General features: G+C 36.1%; 2 protein-coding genes across 2 annotated transcripts; both read right to left on the bottom strand.

Annotated features, from left to right (window-relative positions):
* Positions 1-619: 619 nt before the first annotated feature.
* LOC126803436 (methionine aminopeptidase 2B) lies at positions 620-4,706 on the bottom strand. The gene is made up of 11 exons (XM_050531246.1): positions 4,667-4,706; positions 4,552-4,588; positions 4,259-4,447; positions 4,031-4,130; positions 3,795-3,940; positions 3,613-3,704; positions 3,409-3,503; positions 2,702-2,798; positions 2,117-2,260; positions 1,787-2,004; positions 620-854 (listed from the first exon to the last, which is right to left on the bottom strand). Exons 1-11 carry the CDS (start codon positions 4,704-4,706, stop codon positions 744-746), a joined length of 1,269 nt encoding a protein of 422 aa, XP_050387203.1. The 3' UTR covers positions 620-743.
* A 111-nt stretch (positions 4,707-4,817) lies between these two features.
* On the bottom strand, positions 4,818-19,864 carry LOC126803435 (valine--tRNA ligase, chloroplastic/mitochondrial 2). The gene is made up of 25 exons (XM_050531245.1): positions 19,699-19,864; positions 19,519-19,609; positions 19,309-19,435; positions 17,385-17,468; positions 16,736-16,830; positions 15,450-15,541; positions 14,786-14,839; positions 14,546-14,598; positions 14,387-14,454; positions 13,781-13,856; positions 12,902-12,985; positions 12,384-12,532; positions 12,149-12,266; positions 11,909-12,025; positions 11,276-11,496; positions 10,522-10,611; positions 8,980-9,091; positions 8,062-8,172; positions 7,793-7,930; positions 7,026-7,076; positions 6,829-6,941; positions 6,062-6,209; positions 5,522-5,626; positions 5,279-5,380; positions 4,818-4,892 (listed from the first exon to the last, which is right to left on the bottom strand). The coding sequence occupies exons 1-25, from the start codon at positions 19,805-19,807 to the stop codon at positions 4,818-4,820; spliced, it is 2,583 nt and encodes an 860-aa protein (XP_050387202.1). The 5' UTR covers positions 19,808-19,864.
* Between the last annotated feature and the right edge of the window lie 512 nt (positions 19,865-20,376).

Genomic DNA, 20,376 nt, shown 5'->3' with positions numbered 1-20,376 from the left:
CGGTTTCGATGTTGGCCAGGAGGTGTGAGCAAAATCGGTGGGAGTACATGAGGCTATCACCATCTCACTGATTTGCTCACACCTTGTTTCGGACTATTGGGGGAACTTGCTCATCTGGTTTGGCAAAATTCCTTCTGGTATATATCCATCAATTGCGCATCAAGGAGGCTTCTCAGGGAACTATAGGCTCTCTGCCCTCCAAATATTTCGGTCTTAGTATGGCGATATGAATGTCACGAAAAGCGTACACTGGTGATCTTGCTGAATGCCCTCCACACTTTGGTCTTGTGTTTGGCCGAAGGATCATGGCGTAAAGCATCAACTGGATTTGATCTTGCTGTGCTCGAGGATAGTGTCATTTTATTTTTTTTGCTTTTTGGGAAGAGGATAGAGAAAAATTTCACGAGTTCTGGAAATTTTAATCACGTAATCTAACTTGAGAAAAAATAGTGTAGGGAAAAACATCACCGTGTCTCAGAGCGACCAGTACATGTAAGTGCCAGTTGCTATGAGTTTCGGTTGCCCAATTGGTAAAAAAAAAAAAAAAACAAGAAAAAGGTTTTTAAGCGGCTTTGAAAGTGATTTGTTATAGTGAACCAAGTCACTAACAAAGAAGATAAAAGAGCAAAATATTCAATTCATTAGAATTCTGAATTGAGAAACAAAAATAGATTAAGAAATGGGGGATGAAGAAACACGGTACAGCCCCCATACAGATATGCATGACAAATAGATCTTCATGATCAGTAATCATCACCTCTTGATACGACCTCTTTGCAGGTTGGCCGGAGTAAAATTGTATGCTCAAACTGAGATACATAGCTCCCCTTTATATCACAGAGAGGAGGATAGGGCTGCAAGAAGAAAACAAACCATTACATCACTTTCAATTGAGCAAAATGGTAGACATAGACGATAGCCAGAATCATGTTGTATTATAAATTTCAGATGATCCCTCAAGTACAGTAAATCCCTTCCCAAAAAGAACATAAAGAGATATTTAACGAATATAATTTGATAAAGCAAAAGTTTATGTTTCCAAGAGGCCTCTTTTAAATTTTAAGCAGACTTTCATATAAGAGCATTCATTTCTATACAGTTTGTATTTCTTATCACTAATAGTCTGATTCTAACCTTTTTTTTTATTTTTTTGACTGTCAGTTCCAGCAAATGCTCTAACCTATCCATTGTCATTCAATGCAAGCACTCCTTAATTCAGGGCTCCCAGTACAAAGATATGCATATTTGTACCATTAAGCTGAAAGCAATGTCCACTTTTTATATATGATTTTAGTAGTCGCAAATCCTTGTGTATCAACAGAACAAACGGTACTCAAGTGCAGGTAATTGTGCTTCACTTCTCAGACAATCAGACTGAGTCTTCTGGATTCTATATTTCTAATATGACATTACAGCTCACAGCTAACTTATATATATTTTTATGTAAACCATTTCCTGAGGACTTAGGCATATCAGAGCATCAACAAAAATTCATGCAAGGGATGTGGATCGTGGACCTAACACAAATTCTTCATTTGTGACAGGTATAGCTTGGTGATATGAACTGAAAAATGTACATTACTATATAAGTTATAATACTGGATGATTGTTCCATAATAACAAAAGTCAAACTGAAGGCATGATTCACAATACAAATTAAGTAATTAGAGATTGAGAAATGTAAATTTATGGGTACTGACATGAACAATTTACTTCTTTTTTAGAACATCCAATATGAGCAGTTAACATATAGATATTTGGATAATTGCTGATGGGTGAAACATACCTGGACAATGCCAGCATCACACAAATTCTTAAGCGCCATAAGATACTTGGTCTCCCCTAGGCGGTCTAAATATCGCCTGCAGAAGGCCAATGTGGAGAAGTTCTTGTTAATTGTTGCCAACAATTGCTTTGCCCTAGGCAGCCTAAGTGGGATATGGCCGGCATCAAAATTTTTCATGTAGTGGCTGCATTCTAGATCTTCTCTGACATATCCCTTACCTGTATATAAGTTAGATAACAAGCGACAATTAGCACAGCAAACCACATGTTAACTACCATCCATTTCACACCAGAAATATAATTCCTGACAGATACAAAATCTTTGTTTTACCTGTTGATCCAAAAGTCTCAATTGCATAAAATTCACCCTCTTCCATTTTTGTCTGCTCCCCTCCTTTCACAATGGGAACTGATTTTCCAGCATGGATTTGGTAAGGTCCAATGCTATGTCCATTCAAGTTCCGGATACTTTTAACTGCAGAATATCCATAATTAATGATTTGACAAGATAAAACACCAAATATCTGCTTCTATGTGCAACAAAGATATGCAATATCTACATAATCTCAACCTACTTTATTTCCCATGACAAAGGCATACAGTCATCTGCCACGTCACATGATAACCAACATTTTGAAAAACCCTTGGTGCCTCTACTATTGCTAAATCATAATAGACATTATTCATTATGTTTTGCAGATATTTTCAGGCTTAGGCACAAGAACATGGTTCTTCAGAAAACATTTAATGGCCAACTTCAACAAAAAGATAAGGCCTCTTATGAAATATTGTAATGGCTACATGCATAACATGTTTTCCCCTTCCCAGCAGCCCCATTAGAAGAGTAGGAAATAAGAAAGCCGGAAGTAACAAAGCAATACATCATACCATCTTTTTACATCAGAAGGAGAATTACCTTGAAACACCTTCCCCTTGATTTCAACCTCATATGATTCCATGACTTCTTGGATTGCAGCACCAACATCACAAAGACGCACATCAATTCCAGACTCCTACAAGAACACAAGATCAAGAATAACTGTGTAAGACGCTGTTTTATCAAGTAAGACTAAATCTCGTAAAACTCCACGCCGTAAATAAGTAATGATGATCAATCACAGGATAGTAATACTTAGAGAACAGAATACAATTTACAACCCTGAGGACACACCTGTAAGGAGCCTGAAGTAGGAATTATAGATAGCAACAACCAAATAAGAAACCAAAGCAAGGAAAAAAAATTGTTGTGGTACATGAACCGAAGAGATGCAAGTTGGCTAAAATCCCATATATGCATTTGACAGAACCAGTAGACTTGATTGCCACATAACTAATTACTTGGGTTCATTAACACTTAAACAGTGTAAAAACGATGACCGGAAATATGACTTGCTTGCACATATGTTTAGAAAAGTAAGTTTCTATGACGCAAACTTTGACAAATGAATATAATAAACTTTTTTGTGATGGATATCTATCCATTTTGGATTTTGATAATTTGAGTCATTTTATAGTTACTCATCATATCAATTATTCACTCAAACATCTATCCTTATGCTCACAACAATAAACAAGTAGTTTACAAGAATTTTCATGGACTTCAGCCACAAAGTTCACAGATACCTTGATACCAGCATTTGTTGCTTCACGTGAGGCTTCAAGTAGTGGATTAAACATAGGATTGAATGCTACTGTAAATGCACAGTCAACTATATGACCTGTATAGTCAACAATAACACGGGTGATGCCTTGCCCTAAAGCGTAAGATAGTTCACCACCAAGAGGTGACTTCTAAAAAATAAATTCAAGCAGTTCAAATTAAATTACCATCAACATGAGTTCCAAAATCTAACTTCATCACGTCATCATACTGAAGCACAGTCTTGTCCCCTGTATTTGGGGTCCAATGAGCAGCAACCCTGATAGTACGGAGCACAGAATATAAAAACAACAATATGAAGGACAATAGATGAAATTATATTCATGGCTAACATATTAATAAAGATTACCAATTCAAAGAGCATCCTGTGGGGAATGCAATGCCGGCTTCTAGACCATTCTCGGATATTAACTTACGGACAGTGTTCTCCAAAGTCTCGCACAAATCAGTCATCAACATTCCAGGCTTTAAAATCCTTCTCATGTATTTCCGTACCTATTTAATGTTATCAAAGCAAACCAGTTGGTTTCTTTTCCAGGATAAAATAATTAAAAAAACATTATATTAACATGAATGAAATTGCACCTGGCGATGAACTTCTGCAGCTCGACGAACTGAATTATATAAAGGTTTTTCAAGGCGCTCTACCTCCCTCTTCTCTTCGGAAGTAGTCCTCCACAAGTTGCTGAAAACAAGAAAATAATTTGAAGAAATTAAAGGAAATAAAAATGGACAACAGATTAAAAATAATATGTCTAAGTAAGAGCATATTCCATTACTGATTTGAAATACGCAAGATTAGCATACACTCACTCGTCTCTGTATTGTTGAATTTCACCCTCAGGATACTCCCCATGAGGAAACAGATCAATAAGTGGAATGGATGGTGGATCAGTTTGCCTACTTTTTGATTGTGTAATAGTTGTCCCACTTTTAGATTGGGGATCAGATTTCCCACTTGTAGTTTGAGTATCAGTTTGCTCTGTCTGTGCTTTCTTTTTCCTGGCATAAGCAAAGACATTATAAGCCTTCTATTATAATTGTCCAAAAGAAAAAAAAATCTTATATTTCTAATGTGTAGATTCTCGATCAGATATGTTCCTTACTTGCTCTTATTTTTCTTCTTCTTTTTCTTTGAAACATCTGCACAGTGCAAGTATTAGGACACATCAACAGATTGGAGGATAAAACATTAAAGCTATCCAGTAAAAGTAGAACTACACATCCTCTTTAAGAAGTTCACAGTACTAAGAACTACCATTTCTACTAAGGCTTAATGGAACTCTAAACCCCCAAAAAGATTACCCACTTGCGAATCTACTTAGGTACAAAACCAGTGACAAGGTGGAACTTGTGATCAGTCAAGCAAACCTTATGATTTAAAGTATATTAGAGCAGAATCTCCTGGTTTTGCATGGAAAATTCCAAAATTAACTGTTAGTATCACCTGGTTGGGAAATTAATTGGAAAAGTATGAACAGTCAAGGGTTGGACAAAACTTAAATGTAACTCAAACACAACCATTAGAATGGAATAGATTGACACAAAGATTATCTGGAACTTATTTATCTTTAATTTTTCATTGTTATTTTTAGCAATCAGAACTTCCACACATGAACATTGAAGAATGACTGCCAACTTATTTTCTTCGGGGGGGGGGGGGGGGGGGGGGGGGGGGGGGGCTGCTTGTGGGTGGGGGGATGGACAGCTCTATATGATATCATTTCTGATGATTGCAAGAGAGCTGAAAATAATATCCCCGAGCTCAGCCACAAACATACTTAAAATGAGCACCTCAGGTACTCTTATATTGTGAGCATCCTAGATACTTACCATTATGTACTCAGTAACTTCTACATTTGCAACTATTGATGCTGATATACGCTTTACTGGCTCAACAGAATATTCTGCTCGTGCATTCCGAATGGCTCTAGTCTACGAATCACAAAGTAACATCTTCAGTAAATTAATTTATCACGTCGAATGTGAGAAATATGCACAGGAGAAAAAATAAATTAAATTTCATTTGATATGGATACAATAAGCCAGAAAACAAGAAATAACATGCATCCTCACCAAAGCCTGTAAATTTTCAAACTTCTTTATCGAAGTGATTTCCCTTGGAAGTGAAGTCAGTGGCCATGGAGATGCTATGAGAGCTTCTTTCCTATTGGGGAGTGCCTGTATTGTTCATAAATATTTACAGAATCGATAAAAATTACAGATCAAAGAAATGAATAGCCCAATCACCCAAAATTCCAAGATTGTCTATATGTATAAAGTGGAATTAGTGATACCAACTACCAAGAGAAAACTGAAAAAGAATAACCAAATAATTCCATCCCACAAGAAAACCACGTCCTGCTATATCTACTCTAATGAATGATTCTGTCCATAAAATTGTATTATTTCTCAAATTAAAATGATACAACACCAACTATATAGGTTAAAGTCAAACTTCGATGGTTAAAGTAATCATGCATCTATATTTCTTTTGGGGTGATAAATGGAGTAAACATCCCCAGAAACTTAATTAACTAGGCAGATAATATCTTCTTAGTAACTGAAAGTATTTAATACAAGTGTTGGTTTATACAGTATCCTTATACCATTTACCTGCCAGAGTTCCTCAGTTACAAACGGCATGAAGGGGTGTAGCAATTTAAGTATGTTTTCAAAAGCATACAATAGAACTGCCTGAGCAACAGAAGCCTCAGAGATACTACCAGATTGGGAAAGACGAGCTTTGCTGGCCTCAATATACCTGGAGAAGTGCCAGTTAAGTAATAGTTTGCACAGCAGTAATTCAGCACATCCTATGAATAATAAGAAAGTAATAGCATAATTATACACTTTCTTTTACATAAACCTTTTCCAGTTACAACTCTATCCACTAAAGTCTCACAGATCCTCCTGTTTTTACTTTTTTCTTTATTTTCCTCCATTTTGTTCTCTAGTGATCTTTCATTTTAGACAACCACTAGAGCCCAGCAGTTAAAGGGAATAAACTTGGCACCGCATTTTCACACCTGTATTCTAACTATCTGTGGGGAGTACAAGTGGTGTAATATATTAAATGTGGAGTGATTTGCACGCCACATATCAGCTAAGAACCTCTATCATGCACAATTTTGAAGCTGTACAGATTCTATGCCTCTTGGTTTGAGTTCTGTACGACGAATACCATACTCTATGAACTGAAGTCATCGACAGTTTCTATGGTGTTTCAGCACTTGAGGGAATAACTCATGATGCTTGATGATACACACACACACACACACATTTTGTGTCGATGATTTCTGAGATAAAATTATCCTATGATAACCATCGCAAGTTAAATATCTATCTCATGCGAAATATGTTAAATTAAATTCTGGACATACCAATCAGCAAAATCACCCCAAAAAAAATTGTAAGTGTCTCTTCCTACATCTCCAAAGAAAAACTTGTCATAGCTTGCTGTCACAGAGTCGATAAGCAAATGGAGTTTTGAGATCTGAAAAGGTGGAAGCCTCCTTCTAGTTAGTGTATGAAGTAAAATGAACTCAAGATGCAGAAACACCTTCTGAATATATCTTACCACCCAACGTTCTGGTAAAGGTAGAATGTCTAGAAGCTCAAGTTGGTCAAACTGAAAGAGCATTAAAAGGATTTGATTAGCAAACAAGCAGTGGTCATCCTCCACTAATGTGATGTCACAGCCACTGAGGAAAAAAATGACAATTTTCATGAGTTTAATAGAAAATAAAAAATTGGTGGGGCTGCTAGCCTGCTACCACCCTATAACCTATGATGCACGGACACGTCTGAAGTTCCGTGTCGGCATGTCCAACATGCCCAGACACGCGGATATGATGTGGCACATGCATACACGGTGTCAGACATGACACGTCAAGATTTTTCAATGTTACCTAAAAAGAACAAAAACCTAAAAGGCTATAACAGACGCACCAGGGAGTAGAGAACTTTTTCTTGACAAGGTCTGGGATTAAAAGGTCTAGGATGAAGTTTTGGAATCAAATAAATCAATTATATTATTTAATCATAATCTATATAGCAAAAAAAAATCATTTTGATTTAAGTAAAAACATTGTATCGTTGAAAATCTAATAAATATGTATTAAAAAAATATTACATTATAATTTTTTTTGCTGTGTCTAAAAGCCGTGTCGAATCTTAGGTTTTCAAGATTTTCCATGTCGGTGTGTTGCGCCATGTCGTGGCGCCAAGTCAGTTCCGTCCAACAGGACTTGCTTATCCATTAAAGGCAGCAGTATTTGACTAGTAAGTGTGGTCACCGTCAAAAGCAAAATACTTTAACAACAAAAACGCAGAGGAGAAACAAACCTTATACGCAAGTACATTTTCCCAAGCTGAGGCATCACTCTCACTGGGCAAATTCTGCAACACAAACTTTCCAGCATTCCATAGTTTATTAGTGAAGGCCTTATTAGATGTCAGCCTCTCAGTGGATAAATTAAGGTCCTGCAAGAACAGTAAAATCAAATCAGCAAGTACAACACTACAATGCAAAGAATAAACTGCATACATATTATTCATGTCAAAACATTTTGACATCCAACACTAATGCAATAACGAAGACATGGAAAACAAACCTGACCAGCAGTCCCTAGAGCCAGTGTAAATCGCAATGCATCTGTTCCATATTCCTTGATTGTATCTAAAGGATCTATTACATTCCCCAAGGTTTTTGACATCTTTCGCCCCTAAAAGATTTATTACAAAAAGGATAAGAAAATAAACTCCACATGCCTTACATGATAGATACCACCCTTAACCAATAAACAAGGTTGTCACAGCTGAGGCATTGACCATCCACATACCTATTCTTTGATAACTAATATTTCATTGAGAGATGTGAAATTGACTTTAACAACAAGACGAAACACACTTAAGACTACAGACACAAAATAAGCAATTAGACGCTAATGTAGTCATCCTACACAAGCAAGTCACAAAACATTTGCCCAAATAGTAATCACTGCAGAGCTCTGCTATATCTATCCACAAATGACCACGAGATCAAAGGAAGAGATTACACCTCTAATTTAATTTGATAGCTGTCTCAAATAATTGCATGTATAAATTTCATTTGAATACGAACCAATTGACAAAGGGCTGGTGCGAAAATGGAGTCAACAACTTTCTCTCATCTTAAGTGCAACAAAAAGGTGGTTGATCAATTCTTTGGTTTTGCAAATCTTACACCGAACTACATATTTAGACATCCACATTGAGAAAAGTTATTAATTTTATTTAAATTTAAGCTGGAAAATTAAAATGTAGGGAAAGAAAGAAAACTCATTGGCAGTCCAGAGGATATATACAGGCATGAGGTCATTAAACCACGAAGTAGTGAGATTCGAGTCAAAGGATTTGGTTACCAAGTTTGAGACACTCACAAGGACACATGAGAGAGGATGGGAATAAATTATTACAAAGGGTGAAAAAAAGAACCTACGAAGTAAATTTAAAATATAGTATCAACTATCAACACTGCATTTTCTACTTACTTCTGGATCTCTGATGAGACCATGTAGATAAATGTGTGAAAAAGGAACTGTCCCTGTGAACTCAATTCCCATCATGACCATCCTCGCGACCCAAAAGAATAATATGTCATGCCTGTTCAACATGCAGAAAACATGAACTTCTACAACTTTTAACAACAGCAAACTCCATAACAAGTATTAACTAAAGTTACCAAAAAGCCTTTAAGAATGGTAGAATTGTGCCACATAATGATATTTATGGACCACTGAAAATAAAATGACCTGCGCGTTGTATTTTTATTCAGCTATTTTTATTTTTATTTTACTGATGAAACAAACTATATTGATCACAATGAATTATACAATAAAAGTGGACAAGAGGTTCAATAGAAACAAACATCCAAGAGAGAATAAAAGACACTGAAAGCTACATTAACCCAATTAGCGAGCAGCATACAGAGCTTCACAATATTCAGATAGCAACTGCCCTTTTTTAGTCAGGCAATATATTACAAAGACTGATGTATCACAATTCTACCAAAATGCACCACATAAAGCTGACAACAAGTTGGGCATGCATTAGCATCATTTTTAAAACTTAGACCTCCTTTCATTACTATAGAAGGAATAAAGGGTTTACCAAACTAGCAGCAGGAACACAGTTTGATTGACTACAATATTTACCAAAAATCTTTGGTAGTTAATCCATTAACTCTTCTAGATTAACTATCACAACACTTGCACTTTCTAACCAAGATCATGTATATATCAGCTCTCTCCCTGCACTCGCCCTTCATGCACCATTAACTGGCACAACTCTTACACTAGAAGTCACTGGAGACTTATCATTTTCATCAACAATGGAACTTTTAACTTCCGCTTCTTTTCAGTTGAAGATAAAAAAAAAGATTTTTTGAACCACCTTTCAGGCCACGAAGTCTCAAATATACTTTGCCCCACACCAAACTAAACCTCCCAGCCTCTGACCACTTTGCTATTGCTATTTGATTGCACAAATTCTCAAAGAAATGAATCAGCTGTTGTTCAGTTGCCACTTCATCCATTAACGTGCTCTTTCCTTTTCCAAATTCTCAATCTAATTCCTCTTCAAACACTGGTGGCTTTCAGATTTGTTATCCCTACCCGTTGACAACTTCCCACTTAGTAGCCGAATTTTCCAACTAAGCCAAAGAAACATCTCCCAACACTCTTTGAAACATTATCAAGCTCTCTCTCACCCCCCCCCCCCCCCCCCTCTTCCTTAACTTGGTCTTTTCACATGGATCCGCTCATTGTTACAAGAGATTATTAAACTGATACTGAGAGAAAACTAACTAGCATTATTTAATCTGGAACAGATAGCTGAACACTTCCATGGGATATACCATCTGAAAAGCAAACCCTTATCGCACCAATCCATTGGGGGAAGATCAAAACATATAGTCGTCAATATATATAGTCACTTTAGCGAGACTGTACTTATCCAGGAATAAATTTCAGCTTCCGGTAGACTGACAGATATATGAAAAAAAACATGGAAATAACTTATGAGGTCGTACATACCCAGTTTCCAGCATTGATGTAGGATAGAAGCGTCTAAAATCCTCTGTTGACTCATCCGGCCAACCAAGAGTACTGAAAGGCCAAAGTGCACTGAGAAGTGAAAAGTATAATTTTCAGTCAGCAAATTACATGGCATCTATAAGATTACTGCATTTATAGAAAAACTTGTATAACGTACAATACAAGTAAATTCACAATTACAGACGAGTATTGTATCAAGTATCAACACACATTCCCTTTAAACATCTGAACTGAAAATTGGTTATCTTTGTATAAACATTCTAGCTTACTAAATTTTCTTTTCTGCTGTTCATCTAGTTATCTTCCTTAATATGTCTGAGCATGGATCTAAAATAACATACTTTGTTGCCTCTTGAATTAAGGAAATGTAAAATATATACCAGCCTTTACCTCGGCTTATTATTATGGCTTAGAACTTATTGAAACTCATTATATCGACCAACACATGAATCCTTATTAGTATCTCACCTTCAATTTCAGTTCACTTAAAGAGTATAAGATTAGAATCCAAAACCAGCTATAAAAATAATTTTGGAACAAAGTTTAATGAAATAAACATATTCTAATTGTGACTACATAGCTCCACCACATTTTCTGATACGGTAGTAATGAAAGATATGGATACCTAATAACTAATTAGATAGGTTTCCCAATTGTGAGAAGTGAAGCGGTACCATAATAGAAGCATTTACAGGAAAAGAGTTTAGATAGTGCCTTCCCACAAACAACAAACCTTGAAAACCAAGTATCAAGAACATCTGGATCCTGAAATATTTTTGCATCTCTTCCATACTTTCCTTGAGCTTTACCAAGAGCTTCTTCATAACTCCTTGCAACTATGTATTCCTCTTCACAATCTTTACCCACAATGTACCACACTGGAATGCGGTGTCCCCACCATAGTTGTCTGCTTATGCACCAATCCTTGATATTCGATAGCCAGTGATTATAAATCTGTTATTCAATAGCGGGCGTTAGTGTAAGTGAAAAATTAGTTATTAAGATGATAATTCATTCCATTAGTCGAGTCAAGCACTGAAATAGTAATAAACCAACACATACTGCATCTGCGTACAACATGGCACGAATAAAATATGACCGTCTATGGTGCACGTTCTAGGACTAAACCCAAAGCAGTTGAAAATAATAAGGATAGATAATAAGTAATAGTTATAGAAAACAAGGGACCAACTTGAAAAGCTTATTTTGTAAAAAAACAAATCCGGTACAAAAGTCTACTAAAAGAAAATAAAAGATAAATGAAAAGTTTTACAAAATGTTTTTATTATTATAGTGACTTTTAAAGTGTAATGTCTATCAAGTCCTGCTGAAGTTAATATGAGGCCATATACACAAATTTGCATACCTTGTCAAATCTCTCAGGTATAATTTTCAGATCTCCTTTTTCAACTGCTTGTAGGGCTTTCTCAGCTAAGGGCTCCATTGTTACAAACCACTGCTTGCTTACTAGTGGCTCTATCACCTGATCCGGAAAAACACATTCAAACAAAGGAAAGGAAATATAGTATAAAATTGAAGGTAAAGCAAATGTTTTACGATTTTTTAATTGAAAATCGACACACAAAAAGCAAAAACAATCACTCACTTCTCCACCACGCTGAGACCTTGGAACTCGTAATGTATGTGGTTCTTTTTTTACAGCCAATCCTGTCTCCTCCAGATCTGCCCAAAGTTTCTTCCGGGCCTCAAACCGATCGAGGCCACTGCAGGACAAACAATATTATGTCACATATAACTAGCCAAAATAAAACTAAAAATTTAGAAATATATATAACCTTCTCCACATCTTCAAAGACTTGACAGAAGTGATGCAACATTACCAGTATAGTCCTGCAACCTTGTTAAGTGTGCCATCCTTGTTCATAACATTTAGTATTGGAAGACCAAGCTTTTTTGCGAGGTTGTAATCATTGTGATCATGTCCGGGGCTTATCTTTAACACACCAGTGCCAAACTCTTTCTCAACAAGCTGTCAGATTAGAAAATTATTAATGGTCTGCATATCAATTTGTTTACCTGGAATTATATGCGATGAGATTAAAGGATAGTGGTTAACAAATAGTATACCGCCATTTTCAATTGAGACTACAAAAATGTATAGTCCTGAAACATTATACATTATCAATGGTTTAGGCTACTTCATACATTACAATGAAGATTTTGAGTGTTCGGCCAATCATTTGATCCCTACATTAACTATGTGCTTCTAATTACAACCCCACACTCTAAACACTGCCCAAGACATTACAATTAAAAAGTGCTATTTAGTCCAGGTTACATTAATAGTAAATGACCCCAAAATATACAATGACAACTACAGAAGTACTATAAGGTGTACCTTGTCAGCAATGATAGGGACATGACGGCCATATGTCATAGGAACTATAGCCATTCTATTGATGTATTTAGAATATCGATCATCCTGCATGACAGAAATATGAATTGGACAGATAATAAGTAAACAATTTCCAGATTCTGTATTGACATGACAATATATCCACTAAGATGGAGAACACTAATTAAACTTTAGCCATACAAGCTTCGTGGCATAACAAATTTAGAATATAAAAGGGGAGCTGAAATTTACACTCCCAAACACACTCCCTAGTTCCTTATTTGGTTACAGTTATTGTAAAAAGACAAAAGTTAAGGACAAAACTCAAGTAACTTAAAAATGAAATATGGAGTGTAACTTTCAGCTTCCTAAAGGTATCTATGTACTGAATCTCAAGCTTGTGTTTAAAGAAACATTATTTGCAAGATTATATATGTGTGTTCAGTGAAGGTATACGCAACACACTGCTAAACTATTAGTCAACAACTTCTCCAAACTAGTAGCTATGACCATCACCAGTTTAGAATGTAAAGTTTACCTTGTACTAAAGCTATAGCTTAAGCTTGAAGCAACATGTGTTGCAAGATTTACCATATATGAGCGCAAAAAGCAAAGGAAAAAAAAAACATAAATGTACAATGTTGACCAATATAGCTATTAAATACTAGATGAAGCTACCTACGGGTTTTATGATAAATTAGTTGACTAAGTCTTCCTAACAGATCAGAGATGCAATAAAAAAAAATCATGTCCTCAGAAAAATAAATTGTCTAACCATTGGTGCAAGTTTCATGAAAATTACCATATATAATTGTCAGAAATTGTGTAATCCACCACTTAAGTATTAAAGCAAGCCAAGGAATGCATGTAAAGTTACCATACCTCAGGATGCACAGCAATAGCTACATCACCAAATAACGTCTCTGGGCGAGTTGTTGCTATTGTCAGAAAGTCACTCCTACAAAAATATGAGGTATCAATCAACATGCATGCACAATGACCCTCATAAAAATGTTATAGCACCTCAGCTATTACTGACACTCATCACATACAAGCAGACATCAAATGAGATGTAAACATCATGTAAAGGTGTTCAGGAGAAAGAAATATTGCATGAACTAAATTAAGTTGGTTACTCATAGCATCAGTGCAGACAATAAATCAATTCATTGTTGATTCAAATAAACCATGGTTGATTTTGGACCAAACAATTCACACAGTCGTAAACATTATTTGTCACTGCAATATGCTTTTTCAGGAAATCATGATATTCACAAATGACATATAAGCAATTCATTAGGCTTCTCACAAAAAAATTCATTATGCATCAAAAAAGAAAACTAACGGTTGGCAGATAAACCCAGTAACGCATAACTATTGTAGTAATGTAGCAGTCACCTAAAACATCATGAATTATATTACTGTGCTGGCACAATTAAAAGACAATAAAAAATCATAATAAGTCACAAGTGGTTCGACTGGAATTACTTTGAGCCTCCAGCAACACGATACTTAATATAATAAAGACTACCGGATTCTTCTTGATATTCTACTTCCTGGTCACAAATATTAAGGGCTCATGTTAAATATTGTGATGCAAAAGAAATGCTCCATAAGATAATGTACATGAGACAAGATGTAACTCACCAAGTCAGAAACAGCAGTCTGTAGACTAGGAGACCAGTTCACCATGTAAGAACCTTGAAGGGAAACATAACATAACATAAGATATCAATACTCTACTCTAAATTTAAGTTCTGCTGCAGTCAAATCTTTCATATTTGCACAAATAAATATAACTTGTCCAAGCTAGTCTGCCTTCTATACATATCACCTTGCTTTTCAGAAAACAGGTAGAGAAATTTCAAATGGTACTTAGGGTTATACCTTGATAGATTAAGCCTTTCTCATGAAGTCTAACAAAGGCCTCAACAACAGCTCCTGCAATGAGTAAAAGAACATCAGTCTTGAGAGATTATGTATTATCTTAATACCTATAATAGTCTCTTTTAAAAAGAAAAAAGAAAAATCATAAAGGATGGCAGAGGAGCTACTACAAAGTCCTCTCTTAGGCTAAAAGGATACCAGCCAACTGGTTTGCTCAATGCTAAGCCAGCATATTCTCCTGGATGATACATTTTTCCACTTCAGTAATTCATGTTGGATTGGATGATGCACGAGACACATATAGCCGCTGTGTTGTTAATATCAAGCTTGATTTAACCTATGTTATCACTCACAAGATTTTTCTAACACTGTCTTTCATAAAAACATAGGAACCTTTGACTGCTTTAATTGACAGTCCCTATAAAAATCTGATAACTTTAGCATACATCTACGTATGTCTCATTAGTTACCCTTGACTATTAAGGCTCATTGGGAGTGATAAAAGACTGTTAACACTGACTCAATTGCAGGTACTTCCTTAGGCATCAATAAACCCTCTGTTTAACATCACATGCCCCTCTCACCACAACAAGTAGTGTTGTCAACTATCCCATAGTTACTTTTTTGACAAACTGGAATTCTACCAGATAGAAAAATGCCTTACGACTTAGCTGTTCATCAAGGGTGAAATGCTCCCTCTTCCAATCACAAGAAGCGCCCAGCCTTTTGATCTGATTTGTGATAGTTCCACCATACCTGAGATAATCAACACGTATAGCTTATCAAGAACTAACAAGTATAAATTAGAGAATAACAAATTAATGAGGTTTAATAAAATATAAATTGTTTTGGGTGTAGAGCTTTGGATGTGCTATTATTGCTGTTTGGCTTGTGATTTAGCATGCATGCATTATGATGTACAATCCATATATATCACAAGTTCTTCATTAAGTTGCTCCTTTCATCTTCTCTTTACGCAAGTAACTTTAAGCAAATAATTGGAAGTTTATATCTCCCAGCAGAATGAAAACAGAAATGAAGAATTTATCTTTTGTTTTTTTTTTCTGTTTTTTGAAGTTAGGATTTCCCAATCTTACAGCAGAAAGAAAAGTAGAAATCTCAATAAAAAACATAATATATATATATATACTGTACAGTCATTAACTTTTTTTTTAGAAATATTTTTTTTGAAGTTAGGAGCCCCAATCTTAAGTTTCTAATATTATGCCTTTTATACACATACCTTTTATCAAATAAAACAAAAGCAAGTGCAGAAACTCCGAATAGGAATCAAGGCCTGTTTGAGATGCGGAAAAACAAAGGGAGACCTAGAGGTAAGCTTTGGGCCGGAAGGAGTTGAAGACAAGGTGGATCCTTTTATTTTCATTTCTTTACTCGTGGTTGGTTGTTTGAAGCAAGATGATACAGTTATAAGATTTCAGAATAATTGAAGGTCTAATCATTTGGAAGAAGAATTTGCATTTAGCTTTTTTTTTAAACAAATAAATGGAGTGGCCCACTGTCAGGATACTGAAGTTTAGAAATAAAGTTCAACTTGATTTATTTAGACTTTAGAGAGAGGATTCCAAAAAATAGATTGACATGTTTAGGAGATATCAGGACCAAATTATATCTTTCTCAGTCTATATTTTACACCAACTATGTCCTATATAACAGGATTGCATGATAAAATATATCACCTAATATCTACGCAATAGTCTTTCTTTCTCTCTCTTTCTTTGTAGCTTAACAACAAATATATTATGTGAGAACACATGAGATCTTTTGTGTGTGTGTGTGTTTGAGAGAGAGACAGAGAGAGAGAGAGAGAGAGAGAGAGAGAGAGAGAGAAGGAAGGTCCTGATGTAAGAAAATGAGCTTATGCAGAAATTGACTTGGAACAAATATGGCCAAAATGACAAACTCCGAAACATAGATAAGCATGTATACTTCTCTTTCCACTCCCAAACTCTTTTCACAAACTCATCTCGACCCAAGTCAACCCTTTTAATTCCTTCTGATGCAAGCATTCTTTCCACAACCAACTGGCACAAAAGAGTAATAGTATGAGCAACAAGTTTCAAAACAATACAACTTTTAATTACCATGAAGTTAGTAAAATAGTATACAGATTGGAGTCAACAAATTTGTGACATAAAAAATGAAAAAGAAAAATATATCAGAAAGTATACATCAAGTAATTCTCAAATATAATATCATTCTAAAAATTACCACATTTTATTTTTACGAACAAGGACTAAGGATAGATTACAAAGCAGTAACAAGAAAACCACATGAAAGAAGACAAGAAAAACATCGAGGCTAAAACCTAACTCAAAACATATTGTGACAACAATGAAACAGCCTCAAACAAGAAACACAAATATTCTAGACCAAGTACCAAGCTTTCAACATTCCAGTCTGAATCATAATATTCAAGTCCAAACAGAGAAATTAGATGAAGTTCAAGGAAGGTGCAACATTGGAACTAGCGGTTGAATTGTGATATTAGAAATGAAAGTGGTGTTTCATATTGGAAAAGAGATAAGAGATGCAAAATCAGTTAAAAACTTTGTAGGGGTATAATACAGAGACATACCTGTGTGGCTATACCAGCATGATCAGTCCCAGGAATCCAAAGTGTTGGTCTTCCCTTCATACGATGGTATCTAACCATAATGTCCTTGGCCATAACGTAAGAAAAATATTAGCAAAAAGGAAAGAATACTACTTAAGGAGCTCTTGTAGTGTCTAGAATTCAGAGTACCATATCTCACTGGTATAGAAATATAATTATATATCTGCCAGTCACAAATTGTACACACAGAAGATAGTACAACTAACATTGTGTTGAGAAATAGGATGATTGTTTTATGCAACTGATATAGGTTATATAAGCATAGCTGAATGTCATTGACATCTTTTATCTCAACACCAGGTACAAAAAAAAAAATCAAAAGCAACTTATGTCAACACATTTTAGATTACAACAGTCCATGATATACACATTATTTGAACATCAATGCCACTGCAAATATGAATATAATAACTAAAACTGTGTTGTGAACATGGGTAAATACTAAATATTTGTTAAACCCTGAGACTTCTATTAAGTCAAAGTTAATGACTTCTACATTTTAAATCTAAAAAATTACTGCACAGTTTTTCAGGGTCACTGTCTGATTTTCCAAAACAGATGCCAAGGTCCCTCTCCAAAATAGACAGGGTGAGTCGTGCATTGGGGCAAGGCTTCCGTGTTCTTCTCTCCCCTGCAGGACATCATCAAACAAAAGCAGAACAGAGATTGAAGCCTCCATACACTGCTGCATCCATATCCAAGATTAGTGCTGACAACAAATGATGCCTAAATTCAACAGTCATTGAGGCTCAAAGTGCAGGACACAAACAGCCTCAGCCCAAACTTCATCAACACCCACCCTCAATAGTCCTAAAAAATCTTTCTATTTTGTTACATCTGTATAACCGACAATTATACACACCCTTCCCCAAAGAAATTTTGCTTTCTACCTCTTTCCCAACCTTTGATTAGCAATTCAGCATGCTCCAAAATATGGAACACCTTCTTGGTATCACCGTCACCAGACCAAACTAAGCTTCATTAATCAATTTCCACCTACTCTAATGTTAAAGGGCAGTGAACAAATACATGAACAGCACCTTCTTTGCATTATGTGTGAGACCAAAGACAAGAGCCATGCAAGAACTTGGAACTATCTTTGTCTTCCAAATCTGACTATAGCATTGAAAATATGGGATATCATATCAGCCAGATTAATGGCTTCTATAAAACTTGGATTAATATATATTCCTGGAACTTTGAATCTGTGCCCCTAAAGCCCTAGAGGACTTGGACAATTTTCAGCACATAGAAACATAATGGGGTCCATATGGCTCACATCAATATACACAGAACTCTTTTATTAAAGGTTGGCTTTAGCTGGTTTACATAATAAATACTGACAAAGATGAAAAAAGAAACCAGTTGATCAATCGCCCAGAAGAAAGGTACGTAGAAATGGAAAATTAGTTAAGAGGGCACCCCTAGTATGAAGCTTCAATATAATCCGCACAGTTAGAGTTTGATCACTGACGAAGCCAGAACCAACCAGTGGCCTCCACTGTTGAATTCTGATCTTTGCTTTTACTCTCAAATACATGTTCATGAATATGTTCCCTGAGCTCAAGGGTTGAACCAAAAAAGACTGATCACAAATCAAGCATCGCCAATTAGCGCGAGAAGTCCCGAGAACCCTTTTTCTTTCAACTTTCCACAGCTCTAGTTGCAATTTCCAAACCCTCGAATCTCCCTTCTTTGCAATTCACTAACAAGAGCCGGTCATTTACTTAGCTAATTATATTCTCTAAAGCATCACACCACTATGTGAAATCACCAAACAAGGACGATACCAAGCAGACATGCCATGACAAGTCAATACAAATAACTAGCTACCTAGAGCTTCGAAAAAGATCAATGTAATTGGACACAACAAGAAGAAAAGTACCTCAAGCGTGACGAACATGGCGTGGCCCATGTGCAGGGAGCCAGTAACATTCGGAGGCGGCATTGAAATCACAAAAGGATCACTTCCGCGGTCAAAATTTGGCCTGAAGTAACCCTGAGACTCCCACCTTAACAATCACACACAGCTACGCATCAAAATCACAATCCAAGTATCTAGCATTGTGAAAAAGTAGGGCAGAATTGGACTTACCAACTGTAAATTCTTTCTTCGTTGGTAAAATCGAAGGACTTGGAAGTCTGCGGAGAAGTAAAGACGCCATTCTCGGCGGCGGAGGCGGCAACTGAAAATGCGAAGAGCAGAGCGGTGAAGACGAAGAAGAAAGTGAAGCTCAGAAATGGAATAAGGAGAGAGAAAATGAGATGAGTTTACCTGAGAAACGGCGTCGTTTCGAGAGGAGAAGAGGACGGAGACTGAGCGCGCGGTAGGAAGAGCAGGAGGAGAAGAGTGAAGGGGCGGAGAAGGTGGTGTGGAGAATCATCGGGGGAAGGTGGTGTGGATAAGGTTAAACCCTAAACCTCTCTGTAATTATAGTGAGGAAGAAGAAGAAGAAGAAGAAGAAGTGGATTAGGGAGGGAGAATATCTAGTGGCTGGGCTACTCCTACAGTCCTGCTCTTCACTTGATTGCCATCCGTTTGGGCCCACGTTTGCAGGTAAGGTAAAAGAAAGAGCGTTGTTATTTGGTATACCCATATTTTCTTATTTTCCAGCTTTACCCCTGAAAAACTGAATTTCCTTCTCTGTTTGGTCCTCAACTCGATCAGATGCCTTTCCGGCATTATAATTCAAAGAGAATTGTTTGGATGCTTTCCCTTTATCTCTAGATATATGTGTCAATTGTGATAGCTCGACCAAGGAGGTCTAAATAGAATCGCTGTGAGGCATAGGCTGCAAAGCGAACTAATATATATCATTAATTTGATCAGTAGATTGAAGACCTTCTGAGATATGTTTGGGTCACGCACAGGAATTCAAATCAATACTCCATTTCTAAAGGATTTTGATCCAATGTTTAATTGTGACTTAATCTTGCATCAAGACACCTCAAC

This window comes from Argentina anserina, chromosome 7 (genome assembly GCF_933775445.1).
Source record: "Argentina anserina chromosome 7, drPotAnse1.1, whole genome shotgun sequence".
Taxonomy (NCBI): domain Eukaryota; kingdom Viridiplantae; phylum Streptophyta; class Magnoliopsida; order Rosales; family Rosaceae; genus Argentina; species Argentina anserina.
This window is presented reverse-complemented; position numbering and strand designations above follow the sequence as displayed.

Bases quoted from the DNA above. Each gene is read 5' to 3' on its own strand.
- LOC126803436 (XM_050531246.1), bottom strand. From the start codon at position 4,706: ATGGTAGTTCTTAGTACTGTGAACTTCTTAAAGAGGATGT. The intron at 3,941-4,030 runs GTGCAATTTCAT...AACATTAAATAG, and splicing joins CTGCAGAAGTTCATCGCCAG to GTACGGAAATACATGAGAAG. The intron at 2,005-2,116 runs GTAAAACAAAGA...ACTTATATACAG, and splicing joins TGAGACTTTTGGATCAACAG to GTAAGGGATATGTCAGAGAA.
- LOC126803435 (XM_050531245.1), bottom strand. From the start codon at position 19,807: ATGATTCTCCACACCACCTTCTCCGCCCCTTCACTCTTCTCCTCCTGC. The intron at 13,857-14,386 runs GTAATTCCAGTC...ATATTTTTGTAG, and splicing joins CGTGTTGCTGGAGGCTCAAA to GAGTGACTTTCTGACAATAG. The intron at 6,942-7,025 runs GTAAGATATATT...CCACCTTTTCAG, and splicing joins CTTTACCAGAACGTTGGGTG to ATCTCAAAACTCCATTTGCT.